This window comes from Megalobrama amblycephala, unplaced genomic scaffold, assembly GCF_018812025.1.
Source record: "Megalobrama amblycephala isolate DHTTF-2021 unplaced genomic scaffold, ASM1881202v1 scaffold414, whole genome shotgun sequence".
Classification (NCBI taxonomy): Eukaryota; Metazoa; Chordata; class Actinopteri; order Cypriniformes; family Xenocyprididae; genus Megalobrama; species Megalobrama amblycephala.
The window spans coordinates 136,811-164,006 of NW_025953363.1; the positions used below are offsets into that span (position 1 = coordinate 136,811).

The window sequence follows — 27,196 nt, forward strand, 5'->3', positions numbered from 1 at the left end:
GAGGGGTTTAGGGGTATGGTAAACACATCTATGTAATCAGATTTTAAATATGTAATTGTTAAGTGGGTTTAAATACATTTTAACCATATTTGACAGCGCCCCTAGTTGTTGCCTATACTGTATATACCTCAGTATGATAGCTGAGGTCAAGAGCTCTCTATACCAGTTTATCCCATATATGTAGCCCCTTTTGTTGCTGAATTATAAGCCTTCAAACATGCACCAAGGTGAAGTTTCAAAGGTCAGTATTTCAAAGTAGGAGCTATATAGAATTTTTATATTAACATATGTTACTCTCCAGGTCAAGACCTTTCCAAAAATGTATTTGGTTTAGCTGTACAACAAAATTTTAATTTTCTCATTTCATGGACATAAGGCCATCTCAGGTCTAGTTTCAGAGAGCACTTTGAGGTGTCAATATATAAAATGAACATGTTTGTTTGTTTGTTTGTTTCTGAATGTGTAAACAGATTAATTAATGACCCCACAACATGAGGAATACCTTGTCCACACACACACACCCCACCAGGCTAGAAAAACACACACACACACACACACACACACACACACACACACACACACACACACACACACACACGTTTTTGTGAATTGTGGGGACTTTCCATAGGCATAATGCATTTTATACTGTACAAACCGTATTTTCTATCCCCCTACACTACCCCTAACCCTAAACCTAACCATCACAGGAAACTGTGCACACTTTTACTTTCTCACAAAAACATCATTTAGTATGTTTATTAATCCATTTACAATGTGGGGACCGCTGGCTGGTCCCCACAATGTAATATAAACAAGTATACACACACACACACACACACACACACACACACGTATTTCTGTTTGGGACACACACATGGCTTATAAGCATAACTATTTATGTTAATGCTGCTATGATGGTACACATACCGTAGGCCCTGTTGCATCCTCTGTATTTAACAACAGCGTGGCTTCCCAAACGATTAGAAAGTGTTATAAAAAGGAAAGGTGATGTAACACAATGGTAAACATGCCTCTGTCCCAATTTTTGTTGAGCATGAAATTATAACTTTGTTTATATTTGCAAAATACAATTGTGCTGGTCATTAACTAATTGTTGAGTCATATGTCTTTGTGGTTATGGCTTTTGAATTAATTTTAAATTAGTTAATAGTCATGTGCCTCAACAAGTAAAGTCATAACATGATGCTTTTGCAAATCGTTAGCTAATGATTAATTAAATCAGACAACTGAAAGTTGAAATGCATGGCTTTGACCCATTGTGATAATTAACACATTAATTTACATTATTAGTTAATATAATGTTATTTGAGATTTAACACGATGTCATATTTAATTAACAGCAATTCATATATTATTTAATCTATGAATCATATAGAATGTTCGTTAGTTGCTGATGCAGTGATCATTAATAAATGGTTTAGTTCTTAATGAGTCATACATTAACTCATGATTATCTGTGCATTAGGTATGCATGAATTAATGCATATTAGTGTACCTGTATTGTATTTGTAAGTGTTACCGGTTCATCTTTCCACTTGTCCAGATGGATATGGTCATTACCTTTACTTTGCATGGGCTTGGGTTGTTGCTAAAATGTATATTGCATAACTGATTACTAATATTGTCACGTTGTTTGTATTCAGTGCATTTCAAAGTAATCTGTATTTCAAAGTAATGTAATCTGTATGTATGTAATAAATGATTACTGTATGTAATCAGTATAATAAATGATTACTGTATGTAATCGTAGTATCTTAATATGGGACGTACATCTGTGACCTCTAATGTTCCACCTGCTGTGACCTCTAATGTTCCAAAATGTTGGTAGTTCAGGTTGAATCTGAAAGTTCCCAGTTCTCTCTTATCCTAAGGGTTGATGAGCCAAAGTCAACTCAATAGTCAGATGACAAATCACATTTGTATTTCTGTTTACATATATACAGTTATCAGCAAGTATTTACAGACATTATCAGTTGCATACATAACCATGACTATCACAATTCCAGTAACATAAAAGAGAGTAGAATATGAGAACATATGTAGCAATTGAACTAATTTACAAAATGACAGTCAAGACTTTTGTCAAGACTTTAGAAACCTTTTCAAATCATCAAAGTACAAGTCAAAGCAAAAGTGATTACAACTGTGACCTGAGTCTGATTCGAGTCCCCAACTCTGCATCATCATCATCATAATCATCATAGCTGATGTCACATAGCCAATCCAATTCTTCATCCATTTCCCCTTCCTCCTCTTCCACCAGCCTAGGAGTTGGCCTCGGTATGTGCATGCTACAGTCTGCTGTCTGAGTCTGAGGTCTTGCAGTCTTCTCTTAAGTAGACTGATGAGGCCCTTGGACCCCTCCTCTGTGAATCCATTCGTATAGCCTATAAGTCCACACATGAAGAATAATGGAATTACCGTCACACTAAACATTAAATCAGAGAGAGCTTATTTATGTTAAGACGAATCTTCAATACAAAATCAAATTATCAAATTAAAATAATCTTTGAAGGCTATTTATTCTTAGTTTTTGAGCCAATACTGGCATGATTGCTTTTCACTTGAAAATAGTTTGACCTATGAATGTTAAAATGCATAAAGCAAGATAGTTTGACTTACTTGCTGTTTGTGTGCACACTGAAATGGTGGCCATCAGTGACTGAACCTTTTCTGCTGAGTCCTAAGGTACTGACAGTGCTGCATCATTCCTTCACAAGGATCTGTTTTTCTTCTGTCAGTCGTGAGACAAGCATTGGTCATTCTTCTTGGTGATAATGTCAACCATGAAGGAATAAAACATTATACATTAATTAGCAAATTTGATGATGATACATTTTAAATAAATACTAAAAGTTAAATCTTCATACAACACCTGTGTTCTGTTCCTGCCAAGGCCAGATCATGCTCTCTGCAGCTTTGTTGGAGAGTTTCTGCACAACTGAGATTGTGTCCACAAGATCACCATCAGGTTGTTGGTTGTATCTCTGGATCTCTTCTAGCAAGCGTTTCTTTTCTTGGGCAATCTTCTGACTAATCTTCTGACACCTTTTGTTGCGGTCTGTAATAAGAGCAAAAACAATGCTATTACAAAAGAGCTGCCATGGCATTTAATGAACAGAACCAATATATCTTCAATTTGCTTTGCATTACTTACATTTACTAATACATACCATTCTGTCTGTAAAGGTAGTGCTTCTTCAGACAAATACTCACAAAGAGTGCTTCGATGGAGATCTGCAAACCATGAGCATCAACCGGACTGGATGCTGCATTTCCTAGATTAAAGATAAGAAGAAAGAAAAATGTTTCAAACACACTCTCTACCAACAGAGATGGCAACCTCACGAGTGTCACAGGAGCATATCATTTGAGGAAAGGCTGTTGGCAGCAAACACTCTGCAAGAGCAAAAGACAATCAGGATGAAATTAAAGAATGTTTGGATTGTGAGTAAGTACTTGGAAAACATAATGCATGATTTACTAATGTTGTCTGAAAAAATGCAAATCAATTGAAAAAGAGACACCAACCTGTTCACAGACAATGTACTTGCCATCATGGAGTTTCACAAACTCGGTTGGAGGAATGTATTTATAAAAGCCATACATGCTGGTTTGCCTACTGTGCAGAGTGTGGTGTTTATGTACCAACTGATCAACTCTGCACAAAACCACTCTGAGGGCAAACATTCCCCAAACGAATGATGGCTTCTCTCACGTGACAGTGATTACATGTCATCTGGAAGATGTTCTCAGCTGAAGCAAGTTGTCAATGTTTTGTGGCCTCGCCTGTTGCCAACATTGTTGGACCTCTTTCTGTCTTTGACATGCTGACAAAATCCTGCCCATTGTCTCTGAATCCCGAAGAAGATCAAGCCTTTGCATTTACAATCTTCAAAGAGAGTAAGAGAAAAATACAAACATATAGAAATCCAGAAATCCAACATTGCAATTCCACTACCACTGCTTCTTTTGTGGCAATTCCATTGCTTTTAATACAGGGAAGTCCAGGGATAGCAGAGAAGGCAGAGGGTGAAAGGATAGTTGGAAATGGACAATCAAACCCATGACCCTTAAAGGAACATTCCACCGTTTTTAGAAATAGGGCTATTCACTTTTTCATACATTTAGATATGTGGGCAAATACATTTTTGTCTCAGTGCATGCATTGTTTTAGTTTGGCAGGGTCGGCGCTAGCTTAGCTTAGCATAATGAATGGAATCCTATGTTGCCAGCTAGCATGTCCCGATAAAAGTGTCCAAAAAAAAAAACACCTAATTACTTAATTACTGGCCTGCGTATTCACAATGAATACAAATAGCGATGAGAATAAGACAGGCATTTCCTAGGCAGATATTGACTTGGGACTATATAATGAGGAAGCACAGGCGAAGCACTCACTTGGGCGCAGAGATATCACGCAACAGATAAATCCACAAATATCTCTGCGCCCAAAAGTGCTTCGCCTGTGCTTCCCCAAAATATATGGTTTAGCTGGTGGAATCAACTGCTCTTATGGTGTCAATTAATATAAATGAAAACAGCATTCCTACATACTTTTGTGCATATATTGCAATATATCATTTGGTGGAAACCATTGAAAGTGAATGGAAAGACAAACAGAAATAAGGTATACTTTGTATTTGAACACAGTTTTTTTTACAAAAATCAATAATAAAGAAAAAAAACAGCTCCTGTTAGGGTGGAAACCTTGAAAGTGTGTAACTCGTGGCTCCTCCTTCTCATCTAAAATAGTCACATCCGCAACCAGGATGGCTGTGCCCGTAACGGGTAACTCGACAACTCATAGCAGGTATTCAACTCATATTGAACTACAGACCAATGGGTGACGTCACACATGGTTGGCACCTGGTGGGAACTGGCAGGCCGGCTCCCATGTCTCCTCCCAGATTTTTCCACTGTATCAGTAAAAAAAAAAAAAAAAAAAAAAAAAAAAAAAAAATTATATATATAGTTTCACAGCATAAATATTTTCAAAAAAATTGTACGGTCTTGTATTTCATTGTTTTTATACAAACCTATACATATATAGTGCTTGATGCAATGTAACAGATAAACATCAGCCACTCTCATCGATAAAGTCATAGAAAGTTAACTAGCCAATAGCCGATATCAGTCAACAAGGATGATCTTGGCCGATACTGATGTTCTGCCAATATATTGGTGAATGTCTACTTCCTAAATATAATCACACAGGGGCAATTATGCATGGTACTGAAAAGAGCAAGTGGCTAAATCCTGTAGGCAATATTTGACACTGCATTTAATCCAACCTATACCAACAGTGTAACCAACAGTGTAATTAATATACAGATGGGTCTCCAAAATTACAATATTGTGCAATATTTCAAGCAATTTTTGTTGTTTTAATCTTGATGATTACAGCTTACAGCTCATGAAAACCATAAATCATCAACTCAAAATATTAGAATAAAGAGGAATACAGAAATGTCGACCTTTTGAAAATAAATTTACAAATCTGACTTATCAAAAATTGTTAATGCATACACTCTATACTTGGTCTGGCTACTTTTGCACAAATTACTGCATCAGTGTGGTGTGGTATGGAGGCCATCAGTGTATGGCATTGCTGAGGTGTTATGGAATCCCAGGTTGCTTTGATAGTGACCTTGAGGTTGTCTGTAATGTTAGGTTTGGTGTCTATCATTGTCCTCTCTATGGGGTTCAGGTGTGATGAGTTAAGCACAGCAATACCATGCTAAGCAAACCAGTTACTAGCAGTTTTGGCACTGTGGCAGGGGCAGAGTCCTGCTGGTAAAGGAAATCAGCATGTACATAAAGCTTGTCAGCAGATGGAACCATGCTCTAAAATCTCCAGGTAGAAGGCTGCATTGACTCTGGACTTAAAACCTAGTGGACATCACAATTCTCTCACCGCTGCTTGTTGGTTGCAAAACTTTGAGACCCACCTGTACATTTAAATTTGTGTGTGCTACAATATACATTCCAACCTTACGTTCCAACCTTTATCCACCACCTATGAGATGGTTAAAAGTGGAAACAGAAAGGACATTTATGAAGGCAATATAAACCAATATAAAGCAGTACTTACCATGCAGAGCAAGGTAACCATTTCACCCTTACTTCTGCTTGCCCCTACAGAAAGACACAAACATATAATCAGGTTTTGAATATCATCATTTTGGGGGCAAGGCCACTTGGCCTTCAGTTGAACTTAAATGGACTCAAATTACCACTTGCTTAAATGGTCAGTATTTTGTGATATGTGAAATGCCAGATGAGCCACAGACAATGGAGAGATGATCAGAGCCTAATGAAAAATATATTTCTTACCTCATTTATCCTTCTTCCTGTTATGGAGTCATATTTGAAAACTTTTTGCCTACTACATTTCCGGCAACCTTAAATGACAAAAATAAATAAATAAATAAATATATATAAATAATTAACCATAAATGTCAAAAAACTTGAAATGAACATTAACATTGTCCTCAAACTTTGAAAACATCAGAAAATACAGCTAAATAACTAAAGAATACATATATTAAGGGCCATTCACACCAAGAATGATAACTATAAAAAAAATATTGTTCTCGTTAATATGATAAACTATAACGATAACTTCATGGAGAACAATATTGTTGGGGATCACTTTTAAAGCGATTTTGAGAATGATAAAAAGCTAACAGCCAATAAGAACCCATCACATTTTAGCCATTACATTTATTAACACAAGGCGAGACTTTGCTTATTGTTGGTCAGTCTGGATGCTTTTATCGTTATGGTTATAGTTATCATTCCTGGAATGAAGGGGTGGGGGGGGGGGGGGGGGAGTGGGGGTGGAGCTACCTGGGCTGCCTATTGATGTGTGTGTGTGTGCGCGTGTATTCATCTCTCCTCAAGTGTGTATTGCTCATTGCTTTACTCCTAGAGTGTGTGTTCAGTACTGAAAGGTATGTATGCGAGGACAAACTCCTTTGTGTATCAGACTGGCCACTGAAAATTACTCACTATTAACTAATTGACTGTATTTAAATTCACCTGAAATTTAAATTTCATGAATAATGATTACAAAAAGGGGAAATTCATACATAGTGTGCTAAGACCACAGTTCACTTACACTTTCTTTTTTTGGGGGGGGGTTGTTCTTTCACAGGGAGAGAGACGGGGTATAAATCTAAAAGATAAAATGTCTCTTTTTCCTGGGCCTGAGGCTGGGACTCAGCCAGGGCCAAGAACTGATGCTGTGGCTCTGGCTGGGCCTGATGCTGTGGCTCGGTCTGGGCCTGAGGCTGGGGCTCGGTCTGGGCCTGAGGCTGGGGCTCGGTCTGGGCCTGAGGCTGGGCTCGGTCTGGGCCTGAGGCTGGGGCTCGGTCTGGGCCTGAGGCTGGGGCTCGGTCTGGGCCTGAGGCTGGGGCTCGGTCTGGGCCTGAGGCTGGGGCTCGGTCTGGGCCTGAGGCTGGGGCTCGGTCTGGGCCTGAGGCTGGGGCTCGGTCTGGGCCTGAGGCTGGGGCTCGGTCTGGGCCTGAGGCTGGGGCTCGGTCTGGGCCTGAGGCTGGGGCTCGGTCTGGGCCTGAGGCTGGGGCTCGGTCTGGGCCTGAGGCTGGGGCTCGGTCGTGGGCCTGAGGCTCCCTCTGGGCCTGATATTGTATGTGTATGTTAATTTTCAAATATTTCACCATCATAAAAAAAACCCAGTTTAAAACTGTCATGACTTAAATTACACAAATCCTACCTTCTTTGATCAATACAAAATTGTAGGCCTTTCTCATGGTGGCCACAATTTTTAGGTTATCCTCAGTGGGTGGCAGATGAGTCACCACATCGGCCACCCACTTTCCAGAGGCCTTATCCTTCTTGCCGAAAAATAGAATTGGGACATAGCCCAATGCACTTAGTTTTTTTACCTGTAATAAATAAACGCAGACAGCAAACATTAGTTATTCCCACTGCATTATCTTCCATCCTATTGAAAAAAATTGCATTAAATATCCCAAGCTCGGAGCCCTCCCCCAGACAGCACGCCAAATACGCATAATCTTTACTCTGTTTAATCGATGTAAGTGTGAACTCTATGTACTCTATACCAGTGGTTCTCAAAGTGGATTTGCTTTGAATGAGAAAGTTGTGCTTTATCGTTAAGAAATGCTTATCAATGACAATGTAATGATCTAGAATCTACATATAAAATCTTGATTATAAATGCACTAATAAATTAAAACATTAACATTTAACTTTTTTGTGATTATGACTAATCAAGTCAATCTGTTGTGAATCACTTGAATCACTTCACTCAGGTCATGATGAACTGTTCTTCCTGCTGCTTAGCTTGGCTTATTTGCCATTAAGATAGCTGATGAACGTGGATAAATGTTTGAGTCAGTCCACATCATTAAGTGATTCAAAATCCAAAGTTGACTAAAGACCAAGTTAGTACACACCAGCTAGAAAACACGGAATAGTGAACCCGGACACAACTTCAGAGAATAGAAATGGCATCAAAGTATACAAATGGTAGCAAGCAAAAGCTTAATTGTTTTGATTATGAGGGGGTCCTTGGAAATTGTTCTACCACACAAAGGGTCCTTGGCACAAACAGTTTGAGAACCCCTGCTTTATACAAACAATATTCATGTAATGTTGTGCTGGATGCTGGTGGTCTAGTATTTAGCAATCTGGGTTTCTAAAGGGAACACTAAAAGTCCTGACACCCTTCAAAAATAATTATATTGATTGGACACACACAAAACAAAATATGATAACAAAAATACATTTTGACTGGACTCCCTCTTTATGGCCACCTATCCACCTGGTCCAAACACTCCCCCCCCCCCCCCCCGGTCGGTCTACCTGTCTCTGCCCACGGCAAATGTAGCTTGGGGGACAAACAGAAACACTAATTTGGGAATGCCACCAACGGACATAAAATAGCCAGCCGCTCTACAGAACCTGGTCTCGGTCTTACTCCAGTAGGTATGGTTGAATCCTTTCCACTTTTAACGCGACATTACTATCTCCCCTGTAGTAATTCAAATGCTTTTTTAAGTTGTGGCTTTGAAACAGGACACCTGGAATATGGCCTTGCTTTTAACAACATATATGTTGCACACAGCATGGCTTTCACGCATGTCCTGAGTTATTTTGCCACGTCGTCATGCACTTTCTCTAAAAATAATGCAGCGCAAGGCACTATAAGTGTAAGATGCAAGTAGGAGCATGTTATCTACTTACATAATCATGCAAGACTGTCTTTAATAGTGACTATGGGTCTGAATTCTGTGATCTGCCTTTAGCAGAGACAGAGACTTCAGTAACACGCATACTGCAGTACCTGTGTGGTACTAAAGCAAGGTTATATTTACAATGTAGCCAGTTGTATATGTAAACAAATGTACATGAGCGCCTGGTCAAAAAGAAAGTCAAGTCAAGTCATCTTCATTTATATAGCGCTTTTAACAATGTAGATTGCTTCAAAGCGGCTTTACAGTGATAAACGGATAATTTAGGTAACAGAGATTGTTTTGGCTTCATAGCGGTTCTTGAATAAAGATATTTTGGCGGTTCTTGAATAAAGACCGATGGCGTTCATGTGCGCATTCTATTCCATGCATGTCAAGCAAATTACAAATTAATTAAAATAATATGTTACACCAATGCCATCTATGACTACCTCAAATTCATTCACTGACAGATTAAACTTATTTTTGTAAAATGAGGCCCTTGCCCTATCACACAATATTAATGAAAGTGAAACAAATCATATTGCTTGATGAAATATGAGCATTTCTACTTACTGCAATATGGGCAGAGTCCACCACTCTTCCCGCATTTCTATTTTTTAGGACCCTTTCCCCCCACTTCCTGTCCAGGGTCATTTTTTTGGCAGCTACTTTGATTTTTTGGGAGATGGGTGAGAAACAAGAGCTGCAGGTTTTGCGGCTCACCTGTGTTGGTAAAAGTATACCAAAGTGAGACATCAGATCCACAGTCACAGATAAGAATTACAAATCAAGATACAGTTTAATTTGGCTGTATACAGGAAAGAGAGGAACACATGAAGCACAATGCAATTCAGAATATGCGTCTCTAGACTGACACAGGATTATTATTATTATAATCATACAGTGAAAGTGGCAGATGTAGGAGACACCCAGGCTACTCTAATCAATGTTGCCTCTGGCGTTTGGTGCAAAACAAGCAATCAAAATTGATATCAACCAGATGCCTTACATTATCACGGTTTTGTAACACAGTACAGATATCATACAGGGTCATTTAGTAGGAGCATACTTTAGTGTCCAATTGACCCAATAATGAGAAATGTAGAACATTAAAACCACATATTTGAATATTGGACATAATGCTCTATTCCACTTTCCCTCACCTGGTTAGGTGCTTGGCAGGAAGGGCAAGGCTTGAACTTCCTTTGAGACATTTTGAAATCTACACCACACACACACACACACACACACATTTTCTACAGTGCACTTTAGACAGCGTCAACAAACAAAACACAACTTATTGGCATAATCGATCATTTTTCATACATGTCATTGTTATATATTTTCTAATTTACCTATTTTGGAAGCTACTTATATATATATATATATATATATATATATATATATATATATATATGAATCAGTCAATAATTTATGACAGCACTACTTATTACATTATACATATGAATTGTTTTATTTCATATTGAAAAATTGTGATGCCACAATGTAGTAGTTATGAATTAATTTGTATTGTTAATTATGGATTTATTTTGGTTGTGCATTATATAATTTTGCGTGGATTTTTAACAATTGGGCTGTAAAACAAACCAATCTGGCAACACCGTTCTTCATTCTGAACATTTATAATGTTGGATAATAGTTGTGGGCTAATGTAATACTGAAAATCTTACATTCCCCAATAATTGTACCTTACATGATTATATGCGACAAAAATGAACTTGAATTCAATTAGCTAACTTAGCTAGCCCGCACATGTGGTGCAGAAAGCTATATTTTTATCAGAAATATCATCAGTCATCAGAAATGGCCACCTTACAAATCTAAAGTTTCTAAACACAACTTCTTGTCCTGATTCAACAGTTTTTGATGTGTAATCCATCTCTATTAATTAACGTTAACCCTTCTACTTACCGAGTGTAAAATCGCAATGGACCTTGGGATCGCCCATACGTTGACGTCAGCGTTATTAATTTAGAGGATTTAATAAAACAACAACAACAAAAAAAGATTAATTGAACTCAATCGTAGCATATTATATATATTTATTAAAATCAACAAACCTCCGATAAAAACGTTATCCAGCATGCTATAATTAAAGCAGTGTCCTACCTATGACAAGAAAACTCTTAAAATGCTTACTTAAAATGCTTACTAAATCATTTTTTGTAGCCTATTCCTTTTTTATTTTTATTTATTGTAGTGTCGACCCATAAGGCAGACAACGGGTTGCGGTGTGCTGACCCAAGACGTCAAATTTCAACGCTGTTGAGTTCTATAGAAGTCTATCGGACTACCCTGCACGTCGAAAAATAACGCCAAAGGTATACCCAGTGCGTTAAAAAGTGACGCCAGGGTCTACTGACCATGCGTCAGACATTTGACGAGTAGGGGGTGAGACTGTGTTGTATTATACAAACACCCTCCAGTCAGGAACTCCATCTAGATTCAGTGGCAGTGGATCTAACAGTGATTTCACTCTGACCATCAGTGGAGTCCAGACTGAAGATGCTGGACATTATTACTGTCAGAGTTTCCACTACATCAACAGTAAAGATGTGTTCACACAGTGATAAAGAGTCGTACAAAAACCTCCGTCAGTCAGAGTCACAGTGACTGAACTGATACTGCAGCTGCTCAAAGGAGGATCTGAAACAACATCGTCACACAAACATCTGAAATAAAATCATCTAAATTCATCTTTTTTTAATAAATTATTGAGGTCAGCATTCAAAGCATTAGATGAGAGAAACAACTAGACAAAGTCCATCAGTGTCACTGTTAAATTTCCTCATATTCATACCCTCTTTAGACTAAAAATGTTGTGGAAAATGTATATCTGCCTTGAGATTTTGTGCTCTTATAGATCTGTGACATGATTGAGATCTACATGTGAGTCGTCCACCATATTGGATCAGTCAGATCTGGTCCGTGAACACTGGAGAGCAAGTGAACTCCTGACTGCATCTGCAACCTCTGTAATAAAGTTTCATGAGAACTAGTTAAATAGAAAATCACTGTGGGGCATCGATTATAAAACACAAAGTTCATTAGTTGCTTTTATTTGAGATATGGATCAACATGTGGATCAAGGTGTGGTTATTATACAAAAGAACAACAATACTGACATAAATCACAAGTATAAAAACATCAAACACTCATAAATAGTTGCAGAAACCTCAAGCAGCAAAACAATCAAATCAACTTCCACTTGATGAACACACACAGTCCTCTATCAGAACACAGTCCAGACCTCAACTCTCATTCTAGTGATTTCCAGCATGTCCACGAGCTCCAAGAGGAAGATGTGTGGCAGATATTTAAGGAATAATCAGTATCGCCCTCTACTGCCTCATTCCCTTCATAACCTCATTCACATATGAATATCTATATATGCAATAGACATTAGCTGCTATTTTCACGGCATTTAGTTGATCATTAATGTGATTTTACATATTGAGTTATACAAAAACACAAACCAGCACATCCTCACCTCTGAAAGGTTTTCCTCTGTCCGTCTGGAGTTTAAAGCTCAGTGGTTTATATGCTGCACAATGCTGTGATATTTTTGATGAAAGTCATGATTTGTAAGTGTGAGTGATGAACAGCGTCATGTTGACCGTTGTGTTGATGTGTCCGGAGCGTCGAATGGGCCTCTATGACACCACCTTATGTTTAACATCATTTTTAAATTCAGTGTGTGTCTTCCGGTATGATCCGCTTACACTTATTTTTAGATGTATAAAACAGCTCATTGTGCTGCTTGATATGCAAACTGACATATTATTTTAATGTATTGTCTTCATTATAAACACACTGGTCTGTAGTGTGAATAGTTTCACTGTTACTGCACTTTATTATTCTTCTCGTTATTTCACTAATGATCTGAAATCTTGTTCATTCACAGAAAACAGTCTATATCTGCACTGAAAAATAAGAAGGATACATATCTAAGCCTCTGGAATAATTACTTATTTTTTTATGTATGCATGCATCATATTTATGAAATTATTTATGCATAACTACTATAAATTAAAAATATAAATGCATTATTTATGGACTAAACTACATATGTATTTATTTAAGCATGTATTTTGTGTTTTATTTAACTTACTGACACCAAATTTTAACTCATAATCAAGATAAGAATTTTAATTTACACTTTTAACTGAATTTATGTTTCAGATGTAAACTAATAAATCGTCTCTCTGTTAGTCAAACTCAACTGTCTCAAAGTTTGATGATCCTGTGACACCAGAAACACTCAAAATAACTATAAATGTGTTGTCATGCATGTGCACCTCAAAAAAATACATTTATATATTCTCTGTGAGGTTCATAATTTGTCCGCATGTTCTGTTTTTTCATCATGTATCTGCAGGTGTTTTCATGCTCCATTGAGTGAAGTTTATTTATGAAATGAAGGTGGCTTTAAAATAATAAATGTAATCATGAGAGTCAAAATAAAGACAAAAAGATCACAATTATTTCTAAACATCCAGTTTTCTGCAGCAGTGTTTGATGAGGGAAATTTAATTTCTTAACATTTCTGCTCTGCTGTCAGTGTCTGAGACACATTTGAGAGGAAACGCTTGAATTTGTGTCCCACCCTGTGATTGGAGCTCAATATAGAGCGTCTGTCAGTCCGACTGTAAATCCAACATCACTGTCCTTCAGTTTCACTCATTCCCAGTAAAGATGAGGACACACGCTCTGATCATCTGCTCTCTGCTGCTGCTGCTCAACGGTGACACTCACTTTACTGCATTTACTACATTTACTACAGTACATGAACTTGTTCTGGTAAAGATCATTAATGTCTTCTGCTGATTTTCTTCTTGTTGTGTGTTTCAGAGTGTAGAGGACAGATCACCGTCACTCAGAGTCCCTCAATGACAGCAGCTCAACCAGGACAAACTGTGAACATCAACTGTAAAACCAGCAGAGATGTGCGCAATGGAGATAATTTATACTGGTACTTACAGAAATCTGGAGAAGCTCCTAAACTCCTGATTTATTGGGCCAACCGCCGTCAGTCAGGAACTCCATCTAGATTCAGTGGCAGAGGATCTAACAGTGATTTCACTCTGACCATCAGTGGAGTCCAGACTGAAGATGCTGGACATTATTACTGTCAGAGTTACCACTACACAACATATTGGCTTAGTAGTGACTATGTGTTCACACAGTGATAAAGAGTCTTACAAAAACCTCCGTCAGTCAGAGTCACAGTGACTGAACTGATACTGCAGCTGCTCACACACTTTCACACACTACTGACACACAGAGGACAAACACAGGAACTACACATGTGCTCAAAACTGACTTATGACTGAAATCAGCTCTATTAGACTGTGATCTGTCCTGTGACAGACGGGTTTGACTCAAATATGCTCAGAATCAGAGAAAACAGAGTGTGTAAACTGATATCAAATCAAACTAACAAAACTGCCACCATATCTTCTTGAGCTTCTTCATCTTTCCTTCCAAGATTAATCAAGCTAATAATGATATTAAACAACTGATGTATCAAAACTACTGACTCTATCATGCATATCTCAATGCATTGTTAATGATTAAAGCAATTTTAATAGTTTTGATGGCCTATGACCTTTGCCCTCTCATAGAGTTCAGAGTGAAATACTTATTTGATTAATCAGAAGCATGTAGCTTCAGATTCCTGAATCAATGTTTTTGACCCATAACATGAGAAAAGAGGTAACACTTTAGAATACTGATCCTTCATTAATGAATAACTACACAGGAACAAATGAGTAATGCATTATTAACACTCTAGTAACTACTATTAACTAACAAGAAACTCTGATGAATGAATTAGTAAGTAATAGTGTTCAGCTGAATGTAGTTCACTATTAACTAATCAGTAACTACTGTTTTTTTCATTCCTCCCAGAGAACTATACTAAGAACTACTATATACAGGTTCATAATTAACATGAATGATGAATAATGTATAATTAATTCTAAAATAAAGATCATGGTAACCCGCTAGTAATGATTGAAGTATTACCAAATTACTTAAGAAGGAATCACTAATTATTTGGATCAGTATTCTAAAGTGAGAAGCATGATAACTCTCTAGTAACTACTGAAGTCATTGTAAACTTTTGAGGTTTTTGTAAAGTATTGGATAGTAATAACTCAAGAGTTACTATATAACTCTAAAGTAACTACTTCTTAACTGATCAGTATTCTTAAGTGAAGATCATGGTAACCCACTAGTAATTACTCAAGTGTTACCAAATGTATCATAAGGAATTACTGTACAAAAACATCAAGTTTACAATTCAGTAGTTACTAGAGAGTTATCATGCTTTTTACTTTAGAATACTGATCCAAATAATTAGTAATTCCTTCTTAAGTATTTGGTAATACTTCAATCATTACTAGCGGGTTACCATGATCTTTATTTTAGAATTAATTATACATTATTCATCATTCATGTTAATTATGAACCTGTATATAGTAGTTCTTAGTATAGTTCTCTGGGAGGAATGAAAAAACAGTAGTTACTGATTAGTTAATAGTGAACTACATTCAGCTGAACACTATTACTTACTAATTCATTCATCAGAGTTTCTTGTTAGTTAATAGTAGTTACTAGAGTGTTAATAATGCATTACTCATTTGTTCCTGTGTAGTTATTCATTAATGAAGGATCAGTATTCTAAAGTGTTACCAGAAAAGATCCTAAACACTTTTGTTTTATGTGCCTCATCTGTTGGAATCATTTCCTAGATTTACATAGAGATTATTTGCATCGAAGCACAAGCTTCAGGAGGTTTTAAAGCTCTGTGAGTTTGAACACTGAGAATCTGAACCAACAGCAACCATGAGCTTCATCACCATCTTCATCTGGATGTTCACTAGCTACTGTTTCACAGGTGAGGAAATCTGAAGTTAAACATACTCTAATCTTCAGTGCTTGAAATATTGTCTTTCAGTAAATACTGAATTCTGAATGTTTATTCATTTTTCATGATGTAGAATCAGCTGGTGAAGTGACAGCCACTCAGACGCCTGCAGTGAAATCTGTTCGTCCAGGAGATTCAGTTACTGTATCCTGTAAAACCAGTACTGAAGTTTACCAGGGTTGGGGTTATCAGCCTTTAGCCTGGTACTTACAGAAACCTGGAGAAGCTCCTAAACTCCTGATTTATTATGCAAGCACCCTCCAGTCAGGAACTCCATCTAGATTCAGTGGCAGTGGATCTAACAGTGATTTCACTCTGACCATCAGTGGAGTCCAGACTGAAGATGCTGGACATTATTACTGTCAGAGTTTACAATGGATCAACAGTAACTGGGTGTTCACACAGTGATAAAGAGTCGTACAAAAACCTCCGTCAGTCAGAGTCACAGTGACTGAACTGATACTGCAGCTGCTCACACACTTTCACACACTTTCACACACACTCAACAGTGAAGATTTTCATAAATATTGAATTATATTTAAAGTAAAGTTTTTTCACATGGTAAATAATTAAACTATAACACTCTTTATCTTATTAAATGAATCGAACACTGTATCTGTGAGGTTCATGATTTGGCTGCATGTTCTCATTTCATCATGTATCTGCAGGTGTTTTCATGCTCCATTGAGTGAAGTTTATTTATGAAATGTGAGCTAAAGCCCTGATCCTATGAAAGAGCCGAAACAAAATGGCACAAGGACATAAAGATACAGTTTTATTTTATTTCTTGACTGAATTTTAATATAATCACAACTGATTGATAAAGTCACACATATAGTCTTGTGTGAAAGGCAGAAAGCAGAGATGAATCGACTGAAGCTGATGGAGAATGAACGAGTCCCTCATGTGCTGCAGAGAAACACACTGTTGGTCTCCATGAGTGAGAAGAGCAGCAGATCTCCTCTGAACACTGCCGTCTCCTCACACAGGCCGGCCGCTCCGTGTGTCCTCACAGTGTCTCCATCCACTCCTGCTGCTGCTCCAGCTGTACAGACCGTCCTTCTCCAGGAGCCCAGCGCTGCTCTCCTGAGACCTGCTGCTCCCGTCCACCTTCAGCTCAGGCTCCAGTCTGACGGGAAGCCCTTGTTGGCCACACACACCAGTGTCGCTGTGTTCAGAGAGGAGATCTCTGCGCTGACGCTCACAGAGAAATCACACTGACCAGCGGCTTTCCTTTAGGATTCAAGAGAAAACTGGGAGAAATTCGCCAACAGCGAGAGAAACAACATGAAGAAGAAAATCACATCATTATTCCATAAACACATTAATGCTCACAAACTCCTATATAAATGAAAGGAGAAAATGTTCAGAATATGGTTCATATTCTGGTAAATATGCTGATTGATTATGAAATAACTTAAAAAGGAAAATATAAATGAGTTTCAAACTGATACTTGAGATGTTAAACTGTTCCTAAAATATGATACAATAATCACGTTTAAAGCAATAAAGTGTATTTAAGATGAAGAAACCTTCATTTAACACAATTCTAAATTCTAATTTTATTTTCACCTTTCATATCTTCTATTTAATATACTTCACCAGCTAACACATTTTTGTTTCAAAAAGGTTTTCCTCCAACGTTATGAGAACATTTAAAACTCTTCTGCAAACAATGTATAAATAATGTTTTTGTGCTAACCTTTTGAGAACATTATTAAAGACCAGATAACGTTGAACAAACACTCTATTAATGTTACTGGAAGAACGTTTGTTCGTAACTTTGAGAGAACATTGCCAGAACGTTAGCTAAAGTTACGAGAGCGTTGCCTGTTAGCTGTAGGAGCTTGTTTGAGTTCACTGAAAGAGCTCCACTGATCGGAGAAAGAGGTTTACCAAATCACCAAACAAATAACTAATCTAAGCACATATATGCAGTATAAAGCAGCAGTGCAGTTATAGTCCACAATAATCACAAGACTGGAATACTGTGTTTCACACTCACACACCCTTCTGATGAAACTGACCATCCTTTCCTCACTTTCTCCTCAACTGAAACTTTGTGCACAATGGTGCAAATACCAGTAAGTTGACTAGCACAAACCTTAGTAAATCACCTTGCGTGATTCATTTAAATATTCTCCTCCCATAAATGTCTGAAAGGGAAACTCCTACAAATACATGTGTAATAACGTCAGGTGCAGAAATAACTGCTCACGCTTTTCAGCTCTAATTTTTCCTCTGCGTGTCTTTAGTAAATCCTGACAGTAGTGTTTAAACGCCAAAAGAGGGTTTGCGTTTGCACTAGCTGTTAGTAAATCTGACCCTTAGACTGTGATCTGATCTGTGACAGACGGGTTTGACTCAACTAGAATCAGAGAAAACTGAGAGAGTAAACTGATATCAGATCAAACAAACAATCATGGTGCCAAACAGCAGGTTCTTTTGTTTTTGTACATCAAACTCTGCACTGATCTGAACCTTCTCTGTGACCTCTGACCCCTCCAGCGTCCAGCTCACCTGCGCCCCCTGCATGTAAGGGAATATGTGTGTGTTTTGGTTCAATGTTGTGACCACGTTATCTGACATGACACAGTTCAGAAAGTCTCAGAGAAGGTCTGATGATGTTCTTTCTGCAGAATAAACTCCACCTGTATTCAACCCCTGATGTGTTTTACGTTTGTTTCTCACAGCTATAGAAAGTGTTTCTGGATTGATGTTTCTGAACTGTAAAGGATCCCAAAGACAATTCAAGCTACATGCTAAACTTATTATGTTAGGTGGTGAACACGTGCATTAAAGCTATCCAAAGACCAAGTGTTTGTCTTATGTTGGCCATATACCCTGTTAAGTAAACTTTGCAGGGCTTGTACTCTTTGGCTCAAACAATGACTTTAGGTCAGAACTAAAATACTGTTTGTGACTTTTGCAGCCGTTACAGTTACACACACAGGAGCCCCATTGAATAATTCATCACTGTATTAACTGTCCTTGTTAATCTCTCTCCGATCCTGTTCATCAGTGGTACTTCTGTCTGTTCACACCGCCCTCTAGTGGCACAGTGATGTAGTGCAAGATAACATGAATGAAACTGTTGAAGGGTTTCTGTCATCAGTACAGCTGTGATCACCTGCGGTCTCGTACCTGCAGCCGAATTACAGTCGAGCTGATGATGCTTAGTCCTAAATTGGTCCTAAATTTTATGCTACATTTTTAAAGTTCACACTTAGTGGTGTATCATGATTACATGATACATATTTGATGTTGTGATTGACAGGATGAGATGAACGAGCTCCTCCTGAACCTTCATTTAGAGCCTCATTTAAATACAGAATGAGTTCATTTGCATATTGATCAGATGCTTCAGTGCTCTGAGAGTGTTTATAGTGCTGTGAGTTTAACACTTCATCACTGACACACACAACAATTTTCATCAACATGACCTTCATCATCATCTTCATCTGGACTCTCACAGCGTTTGCTCAAGGTTTGTGGAGCACAAGTTTGATATCAGTTCATTTCTTCAAGTATATTGTCAAAGTTTGGAGTTGATTTTCTTCTTGTTGTGTGTTTCAGAGTGTAGAGGACAGATCACCGTCACTCAGAGTCCCTCAATGACAGCAGCTCAACCAGGACAAACTGTGAACATCAACTGTAAAACCAGCAGAGATGTGTACAGATGGAGTAGTTATTATGATTGTTTAGCCTGGTACTTACAGAAACCTGGAGAAGCTCCTAAACTCCTGATATATTTAGCAAACCTCCTCCAGTCAGGAACTCCATCTAGATTCAGTGGCAGTGGATCTAACAGTGATTTCACTCTGACCATCAGTGGAGTCCAGACTGAAGATGCTGGACATTATTACTGTCAGAGTGTACACTACATCAACAGTAAATATGTGTTCACACAGTGATAAAGAGTCGTACAAAAACCTCCGTCAGTCAGAGTCACAGTGACTGAACTGATACTGCAGCTGCTCACACACTTTCACACACTTTCACACACTTTCACACACAGAGAACAAACACAGGAACTACACATGTGCTCAAAACTGACTTATGACTGAAATCAGCTCTATTAGACTGTGATCTGTCCTGTGACAGACGGGTTTGATTCAAATATGCTCAGATTCAGAGAAAACAGAGTGTGTAAATTAATATGAAATCAAACTAACATTAATGGCATCATATGTTGTTTTGTTTTTGTACATTAAACTACACTAAAGTCATGGTGTATCAGTAACATGCAGATGTTTTTCAAGCAGCTCCTTCATCTAAAGCTGTTTATAAATGTATTACTAATAACTCATTTCTCACGAGCAGAAGTGAAAGTGTTCCAGTTGAGAGCGTTGAACCAATCAAAGAGTGAAACTGTGAGTTTGAGGTGAAAATCACATTTGCATTGGCAGGTTTAGTGATTGTGATCCTCTCAGAATAGAGCAGCTCCGTCTCCAGTGACCATGTTCAAACCCCAAGAGCTTCATTTGACATTTCCTGCTAAATGCAGCTGTTCTCAACTATTACAATCAATCAAAAGCAGCTGAAACTTTAGTGCAGGACTTTGAATGAACGACACACTGATCAATGATGCAGTCGGACACAAATGTAACGCGTTCAGAAGCTTTATTGAATGAACAGCAATGGCAGCACATTGAAAGACTGCTTCAGTATTGAGCTGTAAATCACGTGACTGCTGTGAATCCTGCCGGACGCTCAGATACGCCTCGTCTGGACCGGAGAAACATCAGCACTGGGAGCTCTTGAGGAACGAGGCCTCGTGATCAGCTCCGTCATGTCTTACTCTGCAGACGAAGCGATCCGCGCCTTCCCAGCGTGCTTTGCTGAGGCTCAGGACGCTGCTGCGGCTGTAGCGTCCGTCCCGCTCGCTCTCTGCGCTGGTCTGAACCCCCTCGGTGACCTCTGACCCGTCCAGCGTCCAGCTCACCGTCGCCCCCTGTGGAGAGTAAGAGCTGAGCAGGCAGAGCAGTGCGGCTGAGTCTCCAGAGATCTGCAGAGAAGAGGGCGGCAGCAGAGACACGGAGGGCTTCACTGCGGGACCAGCTGCACAAACACACACAAACAACACCAACGTCTTTAGATCATCAATTAGTCAGATGTCACACACAGTAATGGAGGAAAAATCACAATCATTTCATTTTACAGAAATTCCACATCACTGCTTTCTTTCATAAACCACATAGTAATGATCCTGCATTTAAATTTCAATATTCTCAGTTCAAATAAAATATTCACTGCTGCTAAATATATGAAGTATAAGATATATGAATAAATATAAATCAGTTCTCTGAAGCAGACATGATATACAGCAAATATTACAGTCATTTCATCTTTTCTGATTAAGGTTCAGTTTAATCTCAAACTGATTTTAAAAACATTGTCCACAAACAAACTGATGATTTATATGTAGAAAACAAATTTAAATGATCATTTCATTATTAACTTAAGACTCTCACAATCATAATTATCAGCAAATGTAAGATCAAATTATGAATTTTTCAAATCTTTCTCTTTGTCTGATGATGACGTCTAAAAAATTATAATTATTTTGTCCATATCATCAAACTTTATTATTAAATTTACTAATAATTATGGACACAATTATGTATTTTGAGAAATAATTGAAAATATCAGAAAATATTGCAATCAATATATTAAAAAATAAAGAATGTTAGTTATTATAATATCTGAAATTACTCTTGTAAAAAGAAATAAATATTTAAAAGCAACATAAAATATTCCTTGCAATGAAAAAAAGATAAATATCATGAAATATCACTGAATATAAACATGTAATTGTGAAACAGCAGACAAATTTAAAGAAACTATGAAACAAATAACTTCACCAAGAAAATTTGCAGTTAATTTTTTTTCAAACTATTTTATAAATTTTAAAACCTTGTTGCAAAATGCTTGTTTGAATAATCTAAAAACAAAACAATTATATATAAAGATTTTTAGAGAATTTTAGAGACTTACTGATGGTCAGTTTAGTTCCTCCACCGAAAGTCCACCACAGTGCTTCATTCTAGTGAAAGCGTCGTACAAAAACCTCCGTCACACTCAAATGAACACAAACTCCAGCAGAGAAAGAGACGAACGACACTCACACACACTGATATGAGACTCAGCAGCAGCTCTTCTCAACATTAACATGATTGAGCTGAAAAACACACACTAAATATTCATCTTTAAATGAAAAAAATGCTCTAAAATGAAATCTTTAGAAAAATTTAGATGGTCATTCTCTATTGGATGACCTTTGACCTGTTCTACAGTATCATGGTGATATCAAATCTGCAGCACAGGTATTAAATGCTCTCAGCATCAAAGTCTGAATGAAACTGATCATTAAAACAGTGTTTAGAGGGAGAAGATCCACCCAAAATAACATGAAGTAAATCAGGAGTGTCTGTTTCTGAAAATGATCAATAGAAATTTATTAGCAAAGATACTAAATGACAAAACAGAGTTTCTGCTGTCTTCAGGTAAATGATCTGGAGTGTGTTTGCATATTGATCAGATGCTTCAGTGCTCTGAGAGTGTTTATAGTGCTGTGAGTTTAACACTTCATCACTGACACACACAACAATCTTCATCAACATGACCTTCATCATCATCTTCATCTGGACTCTCACAGCGTTTGCTCAAGGTTTGTGGAGCACAAGTTTGATATCAATTCATTTCTTCAAGTATATTGTCAAAGTTTTGAGTTGATTTTCTTCTTGTTGTGTGTTTCAGAGTGTAGAGGACAGATCACCGTCACTCAGAGTCCCTCAATGACAGCAGCTCAACCAGGACAAACTGTGAACATCAACTGTAAAACCAGCACAGATGTGTACAATGATGGTTCTGATGATTTTTTAGCCTGGTACTTGCAGAAACCTGGAGAAGCTCCTAAACTCCTGATTTATTGGGCCAACCGCCTCCAGTCAGGAACTCCATCTAGATTCAGTGGCAGTGGATCTAACAGTGATTTCACTCTGACCATCAGTGGAGTCCAGACTGAAGATGCTGGACATTATTACTGTCAGAGTTTCCATTGCAGAACAGATTCTGATGGTGCTTGTGAGGGTGATCTTACGTTCACACAGTGATAAAGAGTCGTACAAAAACCTCCGTCAGTCAGAGTCACAGTGACTGAACTGATACTGCAGTTGCTCACACACTTTCACACAATTTCACACACTTTCACACACTCAACAACAGACACTCTAAATTATAAAGAGATTCTCTCAGAAAAGTTTCTTTAGATCACTGTAAACTGAACACAATCACAAACTTCAGCAAATGTAGTTGTAAACAGAAGCATGTATGTTCATTCATCTTCAGCTGTCAATCATAACACAAGAGCAGCATATATATAAACAGCAGCTTACGTCACTCCAGTGAGAATATTCTTCCTGCGTCCCTCCATCACTCCATCTCCACCTTTATGTCCATTTTAATTCATTTCAGAAGTCCTGATGTTCATAGTCGAGTCTTGTGACAGAAACAGATCCTCCATCATGGACACGACAGATGTGTTTACCTGCAGCATTAGTGCTGGTGATTTACAGACTCTTTCTGCAAGTTACATCGTTACGCCAGTAGATGGAGACAAGAGACTGACTTTATGAGTGAATCAATCAATTATTAATCAACTGATTTGTTCAAAACACTGAATCATTCAGGAAAGAAACAAGCATATTTGATGGCTCTGTCCCAATGAAGAGGCTGCATGTTCGTTCTGAAGATCAACCAATGAAATGATCCTTCACAGCCGCACTGAAATGTTATTGGTTCACGCTATAGTCAGTCTCTGAAGGCAGGAAATCAACTCCTTTTTTCCATTATTAATTTAATTATTGCCTCCAATCCTCTTGACATCATATAATTGTATTTTATTTCATATATATATGGCTCAGAATATCAAGTCAAACAGTGAAACTGAGTGGAGTTAAACTCATTTGCGTCACATTTGTGATTGTGTTCCTCTGAGAATTGAGCAGATCTCGTTTCATCATGTATCTGCAGGTGTTTTCATGCTCCATTGAGTGAAGTTTATTTATAAAATATGAGCTAAAGCCCTGATCCAATGAAAGAGCCGAAACAAAAATGACACAAAAAAGGACATAATGTTACAATTATGTTTTATTGACTGAATTGTAATAAAATCAAGACTGTAAAAAGCACACATATAGTCAGCAGATCTACTCTGAACACTGCTGTCTCCTCACAGTGTCTCCAGTGGACGCAGACTGGCCGCTCCGTGTGGCCTCACAGCTCACCGAGACGCTCTTCATCCACTCCTCCTCAGAGAGAGTCAGGCTGCTGCTCCAGCTGTACAGACCGTCCTTCTCCAGGAGCCCAGCGCTGCTCTCCTGAGACCTGCTGCTCCCGTCCACCTTCAGCTCAGGCTCCAGTCTGACGGGAAGCCCTTGTTGGCCACACACACCAGTGTCGCTGTGTTCAGAGAGGAGATCTCTGCGCTGGAGGGCGGCAGGACGCTCACTTTAGGAGGAGTGACGCCTGAGAGAAGCACAGAGAAATCAGTTACCAGTGGCTTTCCATTAGGATTCAAGAGAAAACTAGGAGAAATTCTCCAACAGCGAGAGAAACAACATGAAGAAAACAGTCAAAGAAAATCCCATCATTATTCCTTTAACACATTAATGCTCACAAACTCCTACACATGAAAAGAGAAAATGTTCAGAATTCATTTCACATTCTGGTAAATATGCTGATTAATTATTAAAGCTGCAGTCTGTAAGTTTGCCTCTTTGTCTCCATCTCTGTTTGAAACCTGCAATTGCAGTTATTTGTGGAATGATCTTCCTCACATGGGTTGTGCGTCGGCACGGCTCCTCAGCGCGGACGAATCTAATGTTTTGAGGTGTTTGTGTGGCTGTCAGTCACCGCACCAGTGTGAATCTTCACTTACTTCACAATTACTGATTCCACGTCTTGGAAGTTTGTTCAAAATAAGAAGTTTCACTGGAAAATGTCATCTGAACAAGTACGTAACATGTCTGCCACTTTTGTTCTGAACGACTGAGGAAAAAAAAGTTTTACAATAAATCGCACTACCAACCTTCTTTATGAATACAGACGTGACGTAATGACGCAAACTCCAATTTCCCACAGAAACTGAGCCGAACCTCAAATCAGAAAACATTATTACAATCTTACCGTTGTGAATCGAGCTAATGTAAGAATAGTGTTCAACACTGATTGGTTATGTACTTGCTCAGTAATTGATTTGGGATCAATTTTAACCAAAAAAAGATACGGACAGCAGCTTTAAATAAATTTAAATGAAAATATCATGAAGTTTTGAATTGCCACAAAAACTCAAGATCTCAGTCTATACAGAAACTTAAAAGATTGTTGTTTGTAATTTAACATCTTTAAAACTCTCAGCAGTCACAATATCCAGTGTTATTGAACAAAAATTATAAATTAGATTTTTTTCTTTTGTTTTAACAAGTTTAAAAATTAAGATTTTGGCTGAGGAAAACAAAATTTTTAGGTCATTGAGGATCAGTTTTACAAACAAGAATCTACACTCTAAAAAATGCTTGGTTTGTTTCAGATATGGACAAATCCATTGGATTATTTTTCTTAAATTAAAATTTTAAACCCAACGGTTGGGTTTGTCCATTTTTGACCTAAACCAGGAATTCACTACAATTTAAGATGGACAAAAAAAATCATGAAGGAAACATTGTGTGTCTCGTCCACTAGAACTTTAAACTTCATTTCCACAAATATAAACCTTTTCACTCCTCAGAGACGCTTTATTAAGAGAAAATACAGTCAAGAGTTTGGAAATATTGAGTTCATTTAACAACAGACTAAAAATAATTATCATTTTTGTGATTTTAAAACAGCTTAAGTAAAAATATCAAAACACTACAATTTAGAAATGTTAAGTTTAATTGTCTTACATTTTCAAATAAAAAAGTGATACCAAAATACCAGTTTAATGTTATTAATTTCAACCATTTATAATTGAATTATCTGTGAGGAAAACAAAGATCCAATGACTATAAACCATCTTTACAAACATTCATTGTGAACTAACTGCACAAAATAATATTAATAAATATGCTAAAAAGCGCATCCTTTCTATAAAGTGCTACAAAGTATTTAACAGTCAGCTGTTGTATTAAAAATATTAATATTAATATGTGATGATTTACTTACTGCCAACATCCAGTTTGGTTTCTAAATATCTCACAGTAGATATTCAGATTAATATACTAAAGTTGGTCTTGATGATTCAGAATTGAACTGAATGATTTGTAACAGTTTGTCTATTAGAAGATTGAATGATATGAAAAAGACTGATTTTTACTAGATGTCCACTTCACTGTTAATGAGTGACTGTCTTCAGGTAAATGATCTGGAGTGTGTTTGCATATTGATCAGATGCTTCAGTGCTCTGAGAGTGTTTATAGTGCTGTGAGTTTAACACTTCATCACTGACACACACAACAATCTTCATCAACATGACCTTCATCATCATCTGGACGCTCTTATACTGCTTTATACTACAAGGTGAACAGCATGTCTTTGGAACAAGTTAATTTATATAATTTTAACACAATTTTAAAATGTCAAAAATAATATATATTTTAATGACTAATAAATCATTTGTTTTTCAGGCTGTAGAGCTCAGATCACAGTGACTCAGACTCCTGCAGTAAAAACTGCAACACCAGGAGAAACTGTTACGATGAGTTGTAAATTCAGTACAGCTCCAGCCTGCAGCCCACCATGTGTGGCCTGGTACTTACAGAAACCTGGAGAAGCTCCTAAACTCCTGATTCGTTATGTATACAAACCGCCTCCAGTCAGGAACTCCATCTAGATTCAGTGGCAGTGGATCTAACAGTGATTTCACTCTGACCATCAGTGGAGTCCAGACTGAAGATGCTGGACATTATTACTGTCAGAGTGCACACTACATCAACAGTAAATATGGTGTTCACACAGT

General features: G+C 37.7%; 1 protein-coding gene, 3 long non-coding RNA genes, 2 pseudogenes and 3 gene segments (V, D, J or C); 4 read left to right on the forward strand and 5 right to left on the reverse strand.

The window, feature by feature from the left end:
- Positions 1-1,919: 1,919 nt before the first annotated feature.
- On the reverse strand, positions 1,920-2,706 carry LOC125261429. The gene is made up of 2 exons (XR_007183290.1): positions 2,644-2,706; positions 1,920-2,408 (listed from the first exon to the last, which is right to left on the reverse strand). It is a non-coding gene; the product is annotated as an uncharacterized LOC125261429 (long non-coding RNA).
- A 2,048-nt stretch (positions 2,707-4,754) lies between these two features.
- LOC125261425 lies at positions 4,755-7,358 on the reverse strand. The gene is made up of 4 exons (XR_007183288.1): positions 7,145-7,358; positions 6,358-6,425; positions 6,116-6,159; positions 4,755-4,940 (listed from the first exon to the last, which is right to left on the reverse strand). It is a non-coding gene; the product is annotated as an uncharacterized LOC125261425 (long non-coding RNA).
- A 2-nt stretch (positions 7,359-7,360) lies between these two features.
- On the reverse strand, positions 7,361-8,948 carry LOC125261399 (protein TsetseEP-like; the record flags this gene model as incomplete). The annotated part of the gene is made up of 2 exons (XM_048179968.1): positions 8,875-8,948; positions 7,361-7,664 (listed from the first exon to the last, which is right to left on the reverse strand). Coding segments are annotated over exons 1-2 (378 nt in total), but the record flags the coding sequence as incomplete, so codon positions are not given.
- Positions 8,949-9,814: 866 nt separating this feature from the next.
- Positions 9,815-12,827, reverse strand: LOC125261426. Its single transcript, XR_007183289.1, has 2 exons — positions 11,178-12,827; positions 9,815-10,467 (listed from the first exon to the last, which is right to left on the reverse strand). It is a non-coding gene; the product is annotated as an uncharacterized LOC125261426 (long non-coding RNA).
- A 1,083-nt stretch (positions 12,828-13,910) lies between these two features.
- LOC125261407 lies at positions 13,911-24,379 on the forward strand. The segment is given in 2 exon segments: positions 13,911-14,010; positions 22,957-24,379. Coding segments are annotated over 2 exon segments (405 nt in total).
- LOC125261408 lies at positions 16,043-17,374 on the forward strand. The segment is given in 2 exon segments: positions 16,043-16,167; positions 16,271-17,374. Coding segments are annotated over 2 exon segments (387 nt in total).
- LOC125261409 lies at positions 19,636-20,470 on the forward strand. The segment is given in 2 exon segments: positions 19,636-19,684; positions 19,774-20,470. Coding segments are annotated over 2 exon segments (387 nt in total).
- Positions 24,380-24,388: 9 nt separating the features above from the next.
- On the reverse strand, positions 24,389-26,428 carry LOC125261400 (annotated as a pseudogene).
- A 161-nt stretch (positions 26,429-26,589) lies between these two features.
- Positions 26,590-27,196, forward strand: part of LOC125261402 — an 8,258-nt pseudogene continuing 7,651 nt past the window's right edge.